Source organism: Ceratotherium simum, chromosome 40 (assembly GCF_057802395.1).
Source record: "Ceratotherium simum simum isolate JZ-2026a chromosome 40, ASM5780239v1, whole genome shotgun sequence".
NCBI classification, from domain to species: Eukaryota; Metazoa; Chordata; class Mammalia; order Perissodactyla; family Rhinocerotidae; genus Ceratotherium; species Ceratotherium simum.
In genome coordinates this window covers 1,354,735-1,368,397 of record NC_141939.1, presented here as the reverse complement: position 1 = coordinate 1,368,397, position 13,663 = coordinate 1,354,735, and the positions used below count along the sequence as shown (strand labels likewise).

Here is a 13,663-nt window from a genome sequence, read left to right as displayed (position 1 = left end):
TGGTTGTTATTGTTGTTTTCATTTCTTTTTTAAAACCTTGTTTGTGATCTTAGTGATATGGAAATTAGAGGTTTGTTTCCTTGTTTCACGGCCACACCTTTAAGAAATAAAAACACCATTTCCCCCTCAGGTGGAAATAACTTGCCAGGCTTTCCTTTTAAAAAATCATTTTTTTTCTTGTTTCTTCCACTCCCTAGCATATTCCTCTGCAGACACTATTGAAGTTCATGGTGGACATTGCTGAGGGTATGGAGTATCTGAGCAACAGGAATTTTCTTCATCGAGATTTAGCTGCTCGGAACTGCATGTAAGAGTCCTGGCCCATCCTGGAAGGGGTTGGACCTCATGGTGTCAGATATTTGTTGCGGGGAGGGTTAGGGAGTGGCCTGTGGCTGTTAAAATACGGAGGAGAGCTGGGTTTGGGAAGGATGGTGTTGGCTCTGGAGATGGATTTTCTATGGCTCTGATGTATGACTTGGTTTTTGCTTAGGGGTTTTTACTGCCTCTGCCTCCAAGAGTCTGATTGGCCTCCAAAACTTTGTCCTGTGACTACTTGTTTATTTTCACACTCTCTCTCAGCCAGCCAGGAGTGCTCAGTGTGATTTTTGTGATCCTTCCCCATTGCCATCAGCTAGCTTTGGACCCAGAGTTATATATAAGTCAGCTAATGATGAAGACAGTCATAAATATCATGAAGGTTTTGTCTCTAAGTTTTCATGAAGCTGCCTTGTGAAGTTTTGTCCCCTGACTACAGGGGACAAAACTCCCCATCTCTTCAACCTGCTTCAACAGACCCATTATTTGCTGCAAATCTTCAAAAACAATAACTCTTTCTTGATTTTAAGTTTACTGTTGCAAGAAGAGGGAGTGTTCCTTAAATGTATTGCTGTTGTTTGTTTTTCTTGGTTGGAGATGTGACAATGGGGCTTGCCCCCTCACTCCTCCTAACCAGCCCCACCCCCTGACCCCCTACCACTTTCTTTTCATTTTTGAAAACCAAGGAGGGTCTTGTGTTTGTTTTTCATTTAAATAATTTTTCTACCATGGAGGGAGAATCATGAAAACTGTTTTTTCCCCTTAATGTTTCCTTCATGTTTTTACCACCAGGTAGGGTGACCAGCTATTCAGTTTGCCCAGAACTGAGGACTTTCAGTTTTAAAAGTCAGTGTTGGGCAAACAGGAACAAGGTAGTCACCCTACCTCCAGACCACTCATTTCTCCTTCTCCTGCTCCTTCTTGTCTAGGGTCTGTTTTAACAGCTTGGGCTAGAAATGCAATTGGATTCCTTTAATTTTCCAATTAATTCCTCACTTACCACCTGGCCATCTTAGCAGGGAGTCCGTTGTCCTGCTCTTATGACATGTACTTCCCTACCTCCCCCAAACTGTCAGGAGGCTTTCCTATGCTGGTTCCCAACATTAGGCAGGAAGCCTACTGGGTGCTAGATGAGTCCACCAGAGGGCCCTGGATTTGAGCTGGTGCTCCTTCTACCCCTACTATGCAGCACCTCTGTTCCCTCCAGGTGTCTCCATCCTCTGTGCACAGGTGCCCTTGCTGGTCCAGATCCCCACACAGACCAGAGGGGCACAAGGTTATAATTCTTCTGGCCCCCCTCACTTACTCTACCATTGGTCCCAGAGCAGGACCCTCACAGGCTGATGGGGTCTCTATCCTCTGGTTACTTATCGTGAATGTTTTCAACTGCATCTGATGCAGACCTGTGATTTAAGGCTTTGCCTCTGAGGTCGCTGAGGACACGAACTCGCTCTCTGTAGGTTGCGAGATGACATGACTGTCTGTGTCGCGGACTTTGGCCTCTCGAAGAAGATTTATAGTGGCGATTACTACCGCCAAGGCCGCATTGCTAAGATGCCTGTGAAATGGATCGCCATAGAGAGTCTCGCAGACCGAGTCTACACAAGTAAAAGTGACGTGGTAGGTACACGGCTTTGATTCGGGGCCCTACACTGCAAAGGTGAAGGCACACTGAAAGAAGTGACTTCACCTGGTATCGCAAGACGTTTTACTGTTTAATAAACCGAGGATTGGGAACATGCTTGCACCTCTCTTTTATTTATTGCTAGATACTTTAATTCAAGTGGAACACTAGATTCTGGTGCTGTATCCTGACATTCAGAAGATCTGTCTTTGCATAGGCCTTAATTTATTCCCGTTTTTCTTTGCTACGATTTAGTGACTTATCGCCCACAACTACGATATTTCATATTCACATGAAATTGAATGAGTTCATCCAATGGCTCTTTGGAACCAAGCTGCTACATAAAAGATGCTGTATAATTATACCCTTGCCCAGAGATTGGGAAAAGAAAACACTTAATAGCAACAGTGAACTAGAGCATTCAAGAGAGTATCAGTGTGAAAGAAGGCTATATCTGCCTTTGTCAAATTTTCCGGAACAGCATTAGTAAAGATGGGGAACTGTGACGCCCTGACCTCACGTTATTGCTGTGTTGAGAGCAGTGTGTCTCAGACATAATTGTCAGCTTTGTGCATGATGGTCGGGGCTTTAAGGAAGTGACCTTTCCCAATGAAGAAGTCCATTCAGCCTTTCTGAAAAGACTTGCCTCCTAACTTCTTGCTTTGTTCTCAGTGGGCCTTTGGCGTGACCATGTGGGAAATTGCAACACGGGGAATGACGCCCTATCCTGGAGTCCAGAACCACGAAATGTATGACTATCTTCTCCATGGCCAAAGGCTGAAGCAGCCCGAGGACTGCCTGGATGAGCTGTGAGTGAGCTTCTCTGTATCACTGGGCACCCTGCAGGGCTCAGTCAGTTGGCTCTGCAAAGACCAGGGGACACATAGCAGCAGGGGGAGGGCACGCTCTTAGCCAGCGGGCGTGTGCAGAAGGCGGCACACGCAGACATCCTAGGCCAGAAGCCCTTCCAGATGTGGGGGATGGTGTGTGCACATCTCCAGTGAACCCGCACATTTTCTGAAGTTCTGTAAGCCCCTCTAGAAAATATATCCTGTAGATAAATAGGTTGGCTTTATAGTGCATGAGGTACCTGCCCTCTTTGCTGCAGTCATCCTTCTCTCTCTCTTTCTGTACAGCATTTCACACAAACCAGTCACAGTAACATCTTCAATCAGGAAATTTAGGAATCTAAGCCAGTGGTTCTGAGGTCAGGCTGGTCATCAGAATTGCTCGAGGTATAGTCTGACAGTGTGATTCCTCAGCCCTGTGCCTGGAGATTGTGATTCTGCTGGTACAAAGCAGGCCCAGAACTGTATGCTTTAACACATTCTCTGGGAAACTGTGCTCAGCCAGGCGTGAGATCCCCCAGCTCCGAGCGTGCAGGACCACAGTGCACATCACGTCCCAACAGTCCCCTCTCTCTTCAGGGCCGGTGGTATGGGGAGAGGCCTGGGCCTTGGAGTCAAGCAGGCCAGGCTCTGCCTCCTGACTAGCCATGTGTGTGGCCAACGCAACTGACTTGACCTCTCTGTGCCTCGTTATCAGCCACAAAAAAGTAGTCACATATTCTTCAGAGAGGCATTGGGAGGGTTAACAAACGAAGTGTGTGGAGCGCTCAGCCTGCAGGAGGCACGCAGAGGAAGTGTCGCATGATGGTGCTGATTATTAATAGCATCATTATAGGCTGATCTCCCCAAACACCTTGCTGACCTTTTTAAAATAATTTTTTGTGGTGCTGCCTCCTGGTGATTTGAACCTTCCTAATGGTGAGTCTCTTCCCAGCATTAACAGGGGTCATGGGCTTGGAGAGGGGCATTTTCACCCTATTTGGCAAGAATATTTCAGCAGGCTCTGTCATAGAACACCATGCCAGGGCACTGGTGTGGGTGGGTATGTGTGGGACCACCCACCCACACACAGACACACGCAGACACACACACAGACACACTCGCTTCCTCATAGGGTGAGAGGCCCAGGTCAATGTGCACACAGGCCTCCCAGATCCCGTCCACCCCAGACAGAAGGAAACTATTGATCAGAGCCTCACCCTGCTCGGTGGTGGTGGTTGTTATTGTGATTGTAAATACATAACATTGAGAACAGACACAAAAAGTGTAAGCCCTTTAAAAACATCATGAATCCTAATTAAATTAGATCCGGGGTTTCATGGTAATTTTTAAAAGAGCCACATCAATGAAATGTTTGTTTCTGAAAATGAGGAAGCAATTTCAATCAACCAATATTGAATGAAGAGTTTTGTTGCCGTTTTTCTCTTAGCTTCTCTCGTGCAGCAAAAGAAGTTGATATTTGCAGTGATTATTTGGGTTTTAGCAAAGTCTAAGCTGTGTCACATTGTAGCTTTTAGATGTCTCACGTAGAGCCAAAACGAGGGAATGGAGGGAATGCTGAGTCGGTTTTCTGTGAGAATTTCTGGGTGAGAGAGTCGCAGACTCAGCACACGCGTGTGGCCGGGGAGGTCAGGCAGAAGCAGAGGGATCCGTGGTCCCCAGGCTCGGGGCTGGCCCCACGCACCTCGGGCTCGCAGAGGCTCCGGTGAACCGGGCCTTCTCCCCGGGTCCCCTCTCAGCTCTGGATGCCGACGAACAACAGCGTCCCCCAAAGAGGACTCTGAGTTTCCATTTCAGGGGCATTTCCTTTTAGAAATGAGCCAGCTACTTCTGAGCTTCTGATCTGTGTTTGCTGTCTAACCTTAGTTGAGATGAGTTCACTCCCGTGTTTAGTTGCCCCTTGGTCTTTTTAAAGTCAACTCTAAGAAATATAACGGTGTAACTAAGAGATTACAGCTTGTGCCCTGCTCTCCAGTCCTGCCCTCTGAGAGCCACCTCTTCTCACGGATCACCCCTTCTCCGAATGACCAGGCTGCAGGCCCTGTGCCCCGTTGCCCGAGAGGCCACTCTGTGTGATGCCCCCGTCACCTCCGTGGGACATGTCCTCGGCTGAGCTCCTGGCCTCCCAGCTGCAGCCCTCAGACACTCCCCACCAGCCAACCGCTGTGGTCCGTGGCTCTGGCACTCATTCCCCTCGGCTTCCAGTGTGACACTTGGGAGCCACCTTGTTCTTTCTTAATCCCACTGGGTCCCTTCAGCCAGCAGGTGTCCTTCAGAGTCCCCCGCCTCTCCGTTCCACCTCTAATAGCATCAAACCATAGAAGCCCAGGGCTGGGTGGGGCCTCGGGTTATCTGCTCCCACACCCTCATTACATGCGAGGGACAGTGGCACAATGACATCACGGAGTGAATAAGTGAATGAGCAGGCCAGGGGCCCTGCTGTTTCCTGTGGAATAGTGCAGGCCCTTCTGTCTCCCGTCTCGTTCTTCTCCTCACCCCCAGGCTCCTAATACATCCTTCGGGTGGCAACCAGAGTGACCCTTCTAAAATTATAGTGTGATCACAGGATGCACCTAAACATAATCTCTCCGTGGTTCCCCATTGCCTGTGGGGTAAAAACCAAACCCATCAGGATCTGACCCATGGCAGGCAGGGCCACTGAGTGGTTAAGAACATGGACGGTGGTGCTGGACACCCCGTGACTTCGGTCAGGGCTTCACGCTCGTCCTGGGGACAAGTGTCACCCTCTCAGGTTCCCCTTCTGTAAAATGGAGATGATAGCACCTGTGTGATGGGGTGGTCGTGCTGATCGTCAAGCTATATCTCTAAGAGTGTTTCTCACAATGGCTATCAAATGATAATACATGAACAGAAGGTCAGCAATTATTAATTTTATCGAAGGAGGTACAGGTCACGGAGGAGAGAAGGATTTGGCGCTGCCACTGGCAGTGGGTGTGACTTAAATCAGCCCCTCTCTGCTCCAAGCCTCCCTAGCCCCGTCCGTGAGTGGGACTGTATTTCCCCTTCATGGCACTGCTGTTGGGTGAGCACCACCAGATGGTCGAGGCACAGCAGCCCCACACATGGCCGGCCCGATAATGTCTGTGTCAGCCACCCAGAATCAGGGGCTCCCATGGCCCGAGGCTCACCTGCTGCCATCCTGCACTGCCCTCGTTCTTCACGCGCCTGACCACCCACCCCCACACCGACCTCTCGATTTCCTTCGTCATGCCTCTCGGGGCCTGGAACAACTGTGGGCGTGGAGCGGCTCTGACTCCTCTCTGCTCCGAGGACCCCAGCTCACAGCCACCTTCCCCCTCTCAGAAACCCTACTCTGGGCCGGCCCGTGGCTTAGCGGTTAAGTGCGCGCGCTCCGCTGTTGGCGGCCCGGGTTCAGATCCCGGGTGCGGACCGACGCACCGCTTCTCCGGCCATGCTGAGGCCGCGTCCCACATACAGCAACTAGAAGGATGTGCAACTATGACATACAACTATCTACCGGGGCTTTGGGGAAAAAATAAATAAATAAAATTATAAAAAAAAAGAAACCCTACTCTGCTGATTGATCAGTCCCTCCACTTGCACCTCAGGCAGCTCAGACCCTGAGAAAGAGAGAGATGGGAGTCACCGTTGGCTGAGTGGCAGAGCTAGGGTCAGGCCCTGACCCCCCGCCTTCAGGCGTCATTTCTCGAGCAGCCTTGAAACGCTACACTCAGCCATTCTCAGAGCCAGGATCAAAGCAGGTGCTTGACAAATATGGGTATATTCATAAATTTATAAATTCTGTAAATTTGTATGATTGGATCTTTTTCAAAATTGTGGTAAAATACACATACCATAAAATTTACCATGTTAACCATTTTTGAGTGTACAGTTCAGTAGTGTTAAGTACATTCACATTGTTGTGCAACCATCACTACTCTCCATCCCCAGAACTCTTTTCATGTTACAAACTGAAACTGTACCCATGAAATAACAACTCGCTGTTGTCGCCTCCCCATTGCCCCAGCAACCTATGATTACATCTTTTATAAATCTCAACAGAAAAACAAAAATGACCATTTACCAAGGCAACTACCAAACTTATTTTTTCTTTCCATCCATAAAATTGAAATCACTAAACATCACGGCCCTCTCATCACTCACCAGGTACAGGCCCTGTTGTTTCTCTCCTTGGTCGACTACCGTGGAGTTGCCCTTTTGTGGAAATAGGTTAGACAATGTACATGCTCACTGTGTCTTTAAAAGTCATATTTATATTTTTATATATTTCATAAAGTATTGAAAGTAAAAGAAAAATAAGTTTCAAAGTGATATTGCTAGTGTGCTATATGGAAAAAAGATTACTGAAACTCTTTCTCCTAAGACATGGAATTCACGGAAGTAAATTAAATAGCACAGCGCCTTGATGAAGTAATGAAAAGGAGAGTATGTCTCTAAGGACAGAATTTCTCAAAGCTCATCTCAGATTGCAAACAATCAAGACTCTGGAAAAAAAGGAAGTCATGCAAATTGATTTATACCATGAAAACCTCTAAAATAGAAATAAAAAATGTTGGTCAATTCTAAGTGACCATCTAATGAAGGTCAAAGGGGAAGTAAAAAGAACTTCTAAGCCTGAAGTCCAGGTGAAAATCAGGATTATCAGACTGGGAAATGTGCCCCTGCCCCTATCTCAGTGTCCCCGTGTTCATAGTTAGTCCCTTCATATGCATAGTGCTTTGCAAGTCTCCACCTTCCAGAAGCTTGTGCAAGTGTTGATAGAGGCTGCAAAAATAGACGAATGAAAAGATATTGATTGTTATACGTCTACATGAATGAGATCTCTATGTGCATGCAGTACCACGTGTTAGTAGAATTAGCCAAAGGATCTACATGATGGAATTAAATGTGAATATGAGAATTGCATATTTATATTCAAAGATATCAGTAATCTACTTCATGTCTCAGATAATTTAAATTCGGGTCTTTTTTTATCTGGTGACATGAATATCAATTTCTCAAAACAGGAAAGAATCAAAATGAAATAACGGTATACCTCGCTCTTCATCTCACTCCAGCAGTTCCTAGCTCAGTCATCGCTCTGTTTTATTGTGCTCATGTAAATGTCCCTCCATTGTAATTCTTAATTATATTGGGCACTGGGAATGAAGAAACCACCCAGAAGGGAGACTCAGCCCCTATAGATCACAGCAGAGGGGTCATGAGGAGCACTTGGGTATAGTTATCCAGTTGGAGGCTGGTTCCCATGCTGCCCCCTGCTTCCCACACAGCCATGACGTGTTCTGAGACGTCCCTGAACTCACTCTTGTTTTTACTGCGAAGTGACAGTGACAGGGCTGTTGAGAAGATTAGATGCAGTGACACACCAGACACCTAGCCCAGTGAGGCGCACACATCCTTCATCTTCCCCCTCCCCTCACCCCCTGGCCTTCTCTGCCCTTGCCCCAGGGCCCTTCTAACTCAGGTCTCCCGGTGACAACCAATTTGATGATACAGAACAGGCGTCAGCAAACTATTTCTGTAAAGTGCCCAATAGTAAATATTTTCAGCTCTACAGGCCATATGGTCTCTGTAGTGACTACTCAACTCTGCCATGGTAGCAGAAGCCACTGTAGACGATATGTAAAAATGTGCAACTGTGTTCCAATAAAACTTTATTTACAAAACAGACAGCGGGCTGGATTTGGCCCATGCGCCGTATTTTGCCAGCCTCTCATGTAAAGGAAAGGACCTCACGTACTTCTTCTTTGCAAAGTTAGATGTAACTGCCACCTGTGTCCTCTATTCCTAGAGACAGAGGATCCCTTATCACATACCCATGGAACATTTGCAAAAGTTGAACCAATATTTTGGCCACAAAGAAAACTTCAGTAATTTCCAAAAAGTAGAATTAGTGCATATTAAAATGCGGTAAAATCAAAGATTAGGTGAAAACAAGAGGTGGATTGCACTAAGGGCTGTGGGTGCTGTGCCAGGGAGATAACTCACTCCTCTTGACTTGCAGGTATGAAATAATGCAGTCTTGCTGGAGAGTTGAGCCCTTGGACCGACCCACCTTTACCGTGTTGAAGCTGCAGCTAGAAAAGCTCTTGGAAAGTTTGCCTGAAGTTCAGGACCAAGCTGACGTCATTTATATCAACACACGTTTTCCAGAGAGCTGCGAGGGGCCAGCAGAGGGCCCCGCACTCGCTCAGCTAGACGTGAACATCGATCCCAACTCTATAATTGCTTCTTGCACCCCCAACGCCACCATCAGCGTGGTCACAGCAGAAGTGCATGAGAACAGACTTCCTGAAGGAAGGTACATCCTGAATGGGGGCAGTGAGGAAAGGGAAGATCTGGCTTCTGCCACCCCGGCAATGGGGACAGCAGGAAAGAACAGACTTATAAGGAATGGGGTCTCCTGGTCCCATTCCAGCACGCTGCCCTTGAGGAGCCCATTGCCAGATGAACTTTTGTTTGCGGACGACTCAGAAGAAGACCCAGAAGTCCTTGTGTGAGGAGAGCTGAGAGACATTCCCAAACCAAGGAATTTTTCTGCCTTAGAAGAATCCATGTACACTTGATGTTTTTCTTATTTGTCTTCCTTACCAGGTATATGCCATGGCCCAAAAGCACCAGATGAATGTTGTCAAGTAAGTCATCATTAAAAATAAATAATATATATTTATTTAAAGAGAAAATATCTATCTATATATATGTATATGGCGGAAAGAGGCAAAGATAGTATATTTTAATAAAAGATGACTTATTTCATGCCACATTGCGCAGATCTTAAAATTTAAGCTTTAACAGCCTCATCTCTACAGCTGTTCCTTGATGGTAACATTTGCACAGAGTCAAAGTTGTTTTTTTAAAGTTCTTTTCTTTTTCGTGACTATGAAATGTAAAAATATTTGTAAAATGAAATGCAGTATTTGACTTTGCTTCTGGTTTTGTAGAAAATCTGATATTCCTACATGAATCTTCTGTTTGATAAGAATGACTCATTTAGTATTTAATGTTTTACAACTGATTAATTCTTCAATATGACTTCCTGATAAAATATGAATGAGGGAGGGTGTGTCGTACTTACCTGAGACTTGGAAAGACAGCGGTCACCGGCAGCCTTGGTGCCTTTGCAAAGGAATTCCCGTAATGCCTGGCCCTCAATGCAATTGCTCTGACCATTCTTGGCATTGTTCTAAAGATATGGAAAAACCACTCCAGAAAGTCCAAAGATGAAGAACCAAAAAATATTAAAAGGTTGAAAAATACAAATCTTTGTGGAATGATTTAAAATAAATTATAGACAAGAGTCTGACAAGTGAAGCACTTTTCTGTTGGGGAAGCGTTACTCATGGGAGGCAGACACGGGAGGTGGGCACAGGCTTAAAGTTCAGCACCCCTAAGTTCACGTCCTGCCTCTGCTGCATCATACCAGCCATTGTTTGCTGAGCACTTGTTATCTTGCAAGCACTTCATGTGAACTGTCCTATTGAGTCTGTGTATCATTCCCGTGGGTACCAGTGCCATCATCATGTGCAGGCCAGGAAACCAAGGCTGGAGAGGTTACTCTGCCATGGCCCGCATCTAGAGGGGTGGAGCCAGAACTCAGAACTAAGCAATCTGATTCTGGCTGGCTCTAAGCGTGTGATTTGGAGGTCTGCTCCAGAGCCTCTCGACCTTTTATTTTTATTTAATAAACACACAGATAGCACTTACTATGTGGCCAGGCACGGCACTCATTTAATCCTGATAACAACCCTACCAGTCGGTACCTCTATTATCTCCACTTCACAGATGGGCAGACTGAGGCAGGAAGAGGCTAACTTACTCTCTAGTAAAGGCAGCAGACTGATGCCATCGGTTTAAGTGTTGATCCCTCAGACCTTGGGGCAGCCATGCAGGCCCAGGGCCACTGGCCTCCTCAGGCCCATTGCTCCCTACTTGTGAGCAGCCTCACCCAGGCCACCACAGCCTGAGGATGAGCATCTGCACTGCGCCCAGAGGTGTGGCCCTCACAGCCTGGTTCCTGGTCTCGGCTGCCAGCCTAGGTGCCCCGATCTGCAGGGTGAGATGGCTCCACTATTATTGTGCAATGCTCCATACAAGAAAGTTCTGATGGTTTGAAAATAATCTGCATTGGTATGAGAAATACCAGCATCACATTTTTTTAAGGAAAGAACAAAAAAGGCTGTTAGATCCTATAAAGATAAATCCTACTGTTGGAAATTTTTGAATGGTTAAAAAATCAATAAAAAGTTTTATATCACCTACTTATACAAAGTTTCTTGTTGATGGTGACTATCAGGAATGTGGATAGCTTGTCATTAAAGTCTTGATCAGGAACTGACTATGGCTAGTTCAAGCCAAAACACCCAATGTAAAAAGGTATGTTCGTACCGGTAAGATAAGTAGGCAAATTGAAAAACTGTTAGTCATTTGGCAGTTTCATATAAATTTAGTATTAAATGTCTAAACTAATATACTTTGTGTTTTATATTTCTAATTTTAATTATATAACGTAAACAACTATATAATGAATAGTTCGTCAAATGCCCACAGCCTCCTAAATCCTGTCTGGTTTGCTGAGTATATGCCATGTAGCCTGAGAAGGGCTGGGAAGCCTGGGCCAATTCTGCCATAGGAGAATGCAGAGAAGTGAGAAGCTGTGGCTCCTGGCATTTTTTGAGACATCAACAAACAGCAGAGAAATTCACTTCATCCAGCCCACAGAGATGCACCAGGGCCTTAGTTCAATGGAGTGTGATGGGCAGCACCTTCCTATCCCAGCTTCCTTTTCACAAGAGGAGATTGAAGCTGGACTGCCATTATTCAGACGTTTAAAATCTCCTCATTGAGATCTTTAGAACCACAGTGTTCTTCTTAGCCACATCTGAATGTTTAAAAGTTTTGAAAGAACTAACTTTCAGAGGACCCTATCATTGGCAAACTCCTGTACTGTCTTCTGAGCATGAACTGAAAATAGCCTTTCAAGTTCTCTTTTGTATAAACTCAAATTACTTTTCTAAGTGGCTCTTATGGGCAAAAAGTGGGGGAGGGAAAACAAGGAGAAACAAGTGGGGTCATTGTCTTTCCCTGGGGCTGGGACAGGACTGGCGAGGTCAAGAGGGCAAGAGAAACAAACAAATACCAGAAATACTCCTGACCTACAGGTTGAAACTAGCTCTGCCTTAGGAGGGTTTTTTCTTCCTTCCTTTCTTTTTTCTTCCTTTTTTTCCTTCCCTCCTTCCTTTTTTCATTTCTTTTCTTTTTCGTTGTTCTGGCCTTTCTGAGTAGAAAGGAGAAGTGAGGATCAGGGCCCCTTGAGCTGGACGGGAACCAGACAGGCGAGCATTCCTTGGGCGGGTCACTTGTCTCTCCTGGAGCCCTGAGTTTCGAGTTTCCGTAAGTGAACAGTAAAGATAGCAATGCCTTCTCCTGCAATCCCTCAGGTGATTGTGTAGGAAGGGCAGGAGGCAAGGTCTTTGAAAGAACTTTATACTGTTTAGAGGCTTTTCCCAATGAGAGGCTTCTCCAATTTCATTCCTTAGGCAGTGCAGACTCACCATTTGTTGTATTAGAAATATTTTCCCAGATTATGTTATCAACTCCCTTCAAAATAATACAAACTAACTCTAAAATAAGATAATTTTAATCTTTGCCAGTGATGCACGCAGTTGGGGAAGTTGACAGAGGGAAGGAGACTCGCCCTCATCCCTCACCTCAAATGTCTGTTGAGCTCAGAGACAGGCAACTCCCTACACATTGGTACGAGAAATACCAGCATCACATCGATGCCCAAAGAATCCTCTCTTATCCATCTCATCCTAGAGTTTGGTTACTTGTGAGCCTCAGTGCCCATCCCTCCCGCCATCCATGTGGGTGATGGCAAGCAGTGGTGGCTTTATAGAAAGGATTTGGGGACCTGAGGTCAGAGTGCCCTCTGGGGAGGGGGAGATTCTCTCTCTGCTGTTGTGTCCCTCAGACCAAGCAGAGGTTCCCCACTGAGGAAACAGGCCAAACTAGTCTCTTATCTTACAAATCAGATAGATTCTGGCCAGACTAGTCCTGACTCACGCAAGTCAAGACCTTCATAACTTCTCCTGGTCAACGGCAAAAGCAGGTTGGAACTTCTGCAGTGTCAGTGAGAAAATAACTGACCCAAAGATAAACCAGCTGTGACAGCAACTTAACTTCTCTAAAGACACTTAATCACCTTGGGTGACGAATGGGAAAACAGGAAGTTTTGTTTTCTTGAATGAACATTTCAGTATTGTACAATGTTTCTAATTTAGACTTTATTTTTTTTCTCTTTTAAAGTCTAAGTAAGAACAGAAGTGAAACTGCCATTCTATAACTTTTAAAAGCATATCCAAATTACTTAAATTATTTCTAGAAACTGTAACCGAAAGACGACTACTTCAGAATATTTTCATGTACAACATGTTTTACTGAAATGGGATTCCACGTATAGATATTTGAAAAAGACACTGGAGAATTATATATATTAACCCTTACTACCTCTTAAGGACACAGTAATTTTAAATTAATTAGTGGATTTATTGAGACTGCACAATTATAAATTCTAACCAAGAAAGAATTTTTGAACGAGTCATGAGGACACATACAATCAACTCATCCATTTACTAATATTCACTGAGAAGAAGGCTCTGTTCTGGACATTGGGATCTTGCAAAGAACAGCAATCTAGGCATTGCTGTCTCGAATAACAGTCCAGAGGAGGGAACAGATGGCTTAAAATGAATACTTTCTTTTAAAGAATATTCCCTGGAATGTTCTTTTTTTTTTTTTTTTTTTTTTAATTTTTTGTTTATTGCAGTAACATTGGTTTATAACATTGTAAAAATTTCAGGTGTACATCATTGTA

General features: G+C 45.3%; 1 protein-coding gene across 1 annotated transcript in view; it reads left to right on the top strand.

Annotated features, from left to right (window-relative positions):
- The window catches only part of MERTK (MER proto-oncogene, tyrosine kinase), a 106,323-nt gene extending 96,233 nt beyond the window's left edge, over nucleotides 1-10,090 (top strand). Inside the window, exons 16-19 of the mRNA XM_014791617.2 lie at nucleotides 198-307; nucleotides 1,776-1,935; nucleotides 2,612-2,748; nucleotides 8,795-10,090. Of these exons, the coding sequence (XP_014647103.1) occupies nucleotides 198-307; nucleotides 1,776-1,935; nucleotides 2,612-2,748; nucleotides 8,795-9,290 (903 nt within the window). The 3' untranslated portion in view covers nucleotides 9,291-10,090. The remainder of the gene's footprint in view (nucleotides 1-197; nucleotides 308-1,775; nucleotides 1,936-2,611; nucleotides 2,749-8,794) is intronic.
- Nucleotides 10,091-13,663: the final 3,573 nt, after the last annotated feature.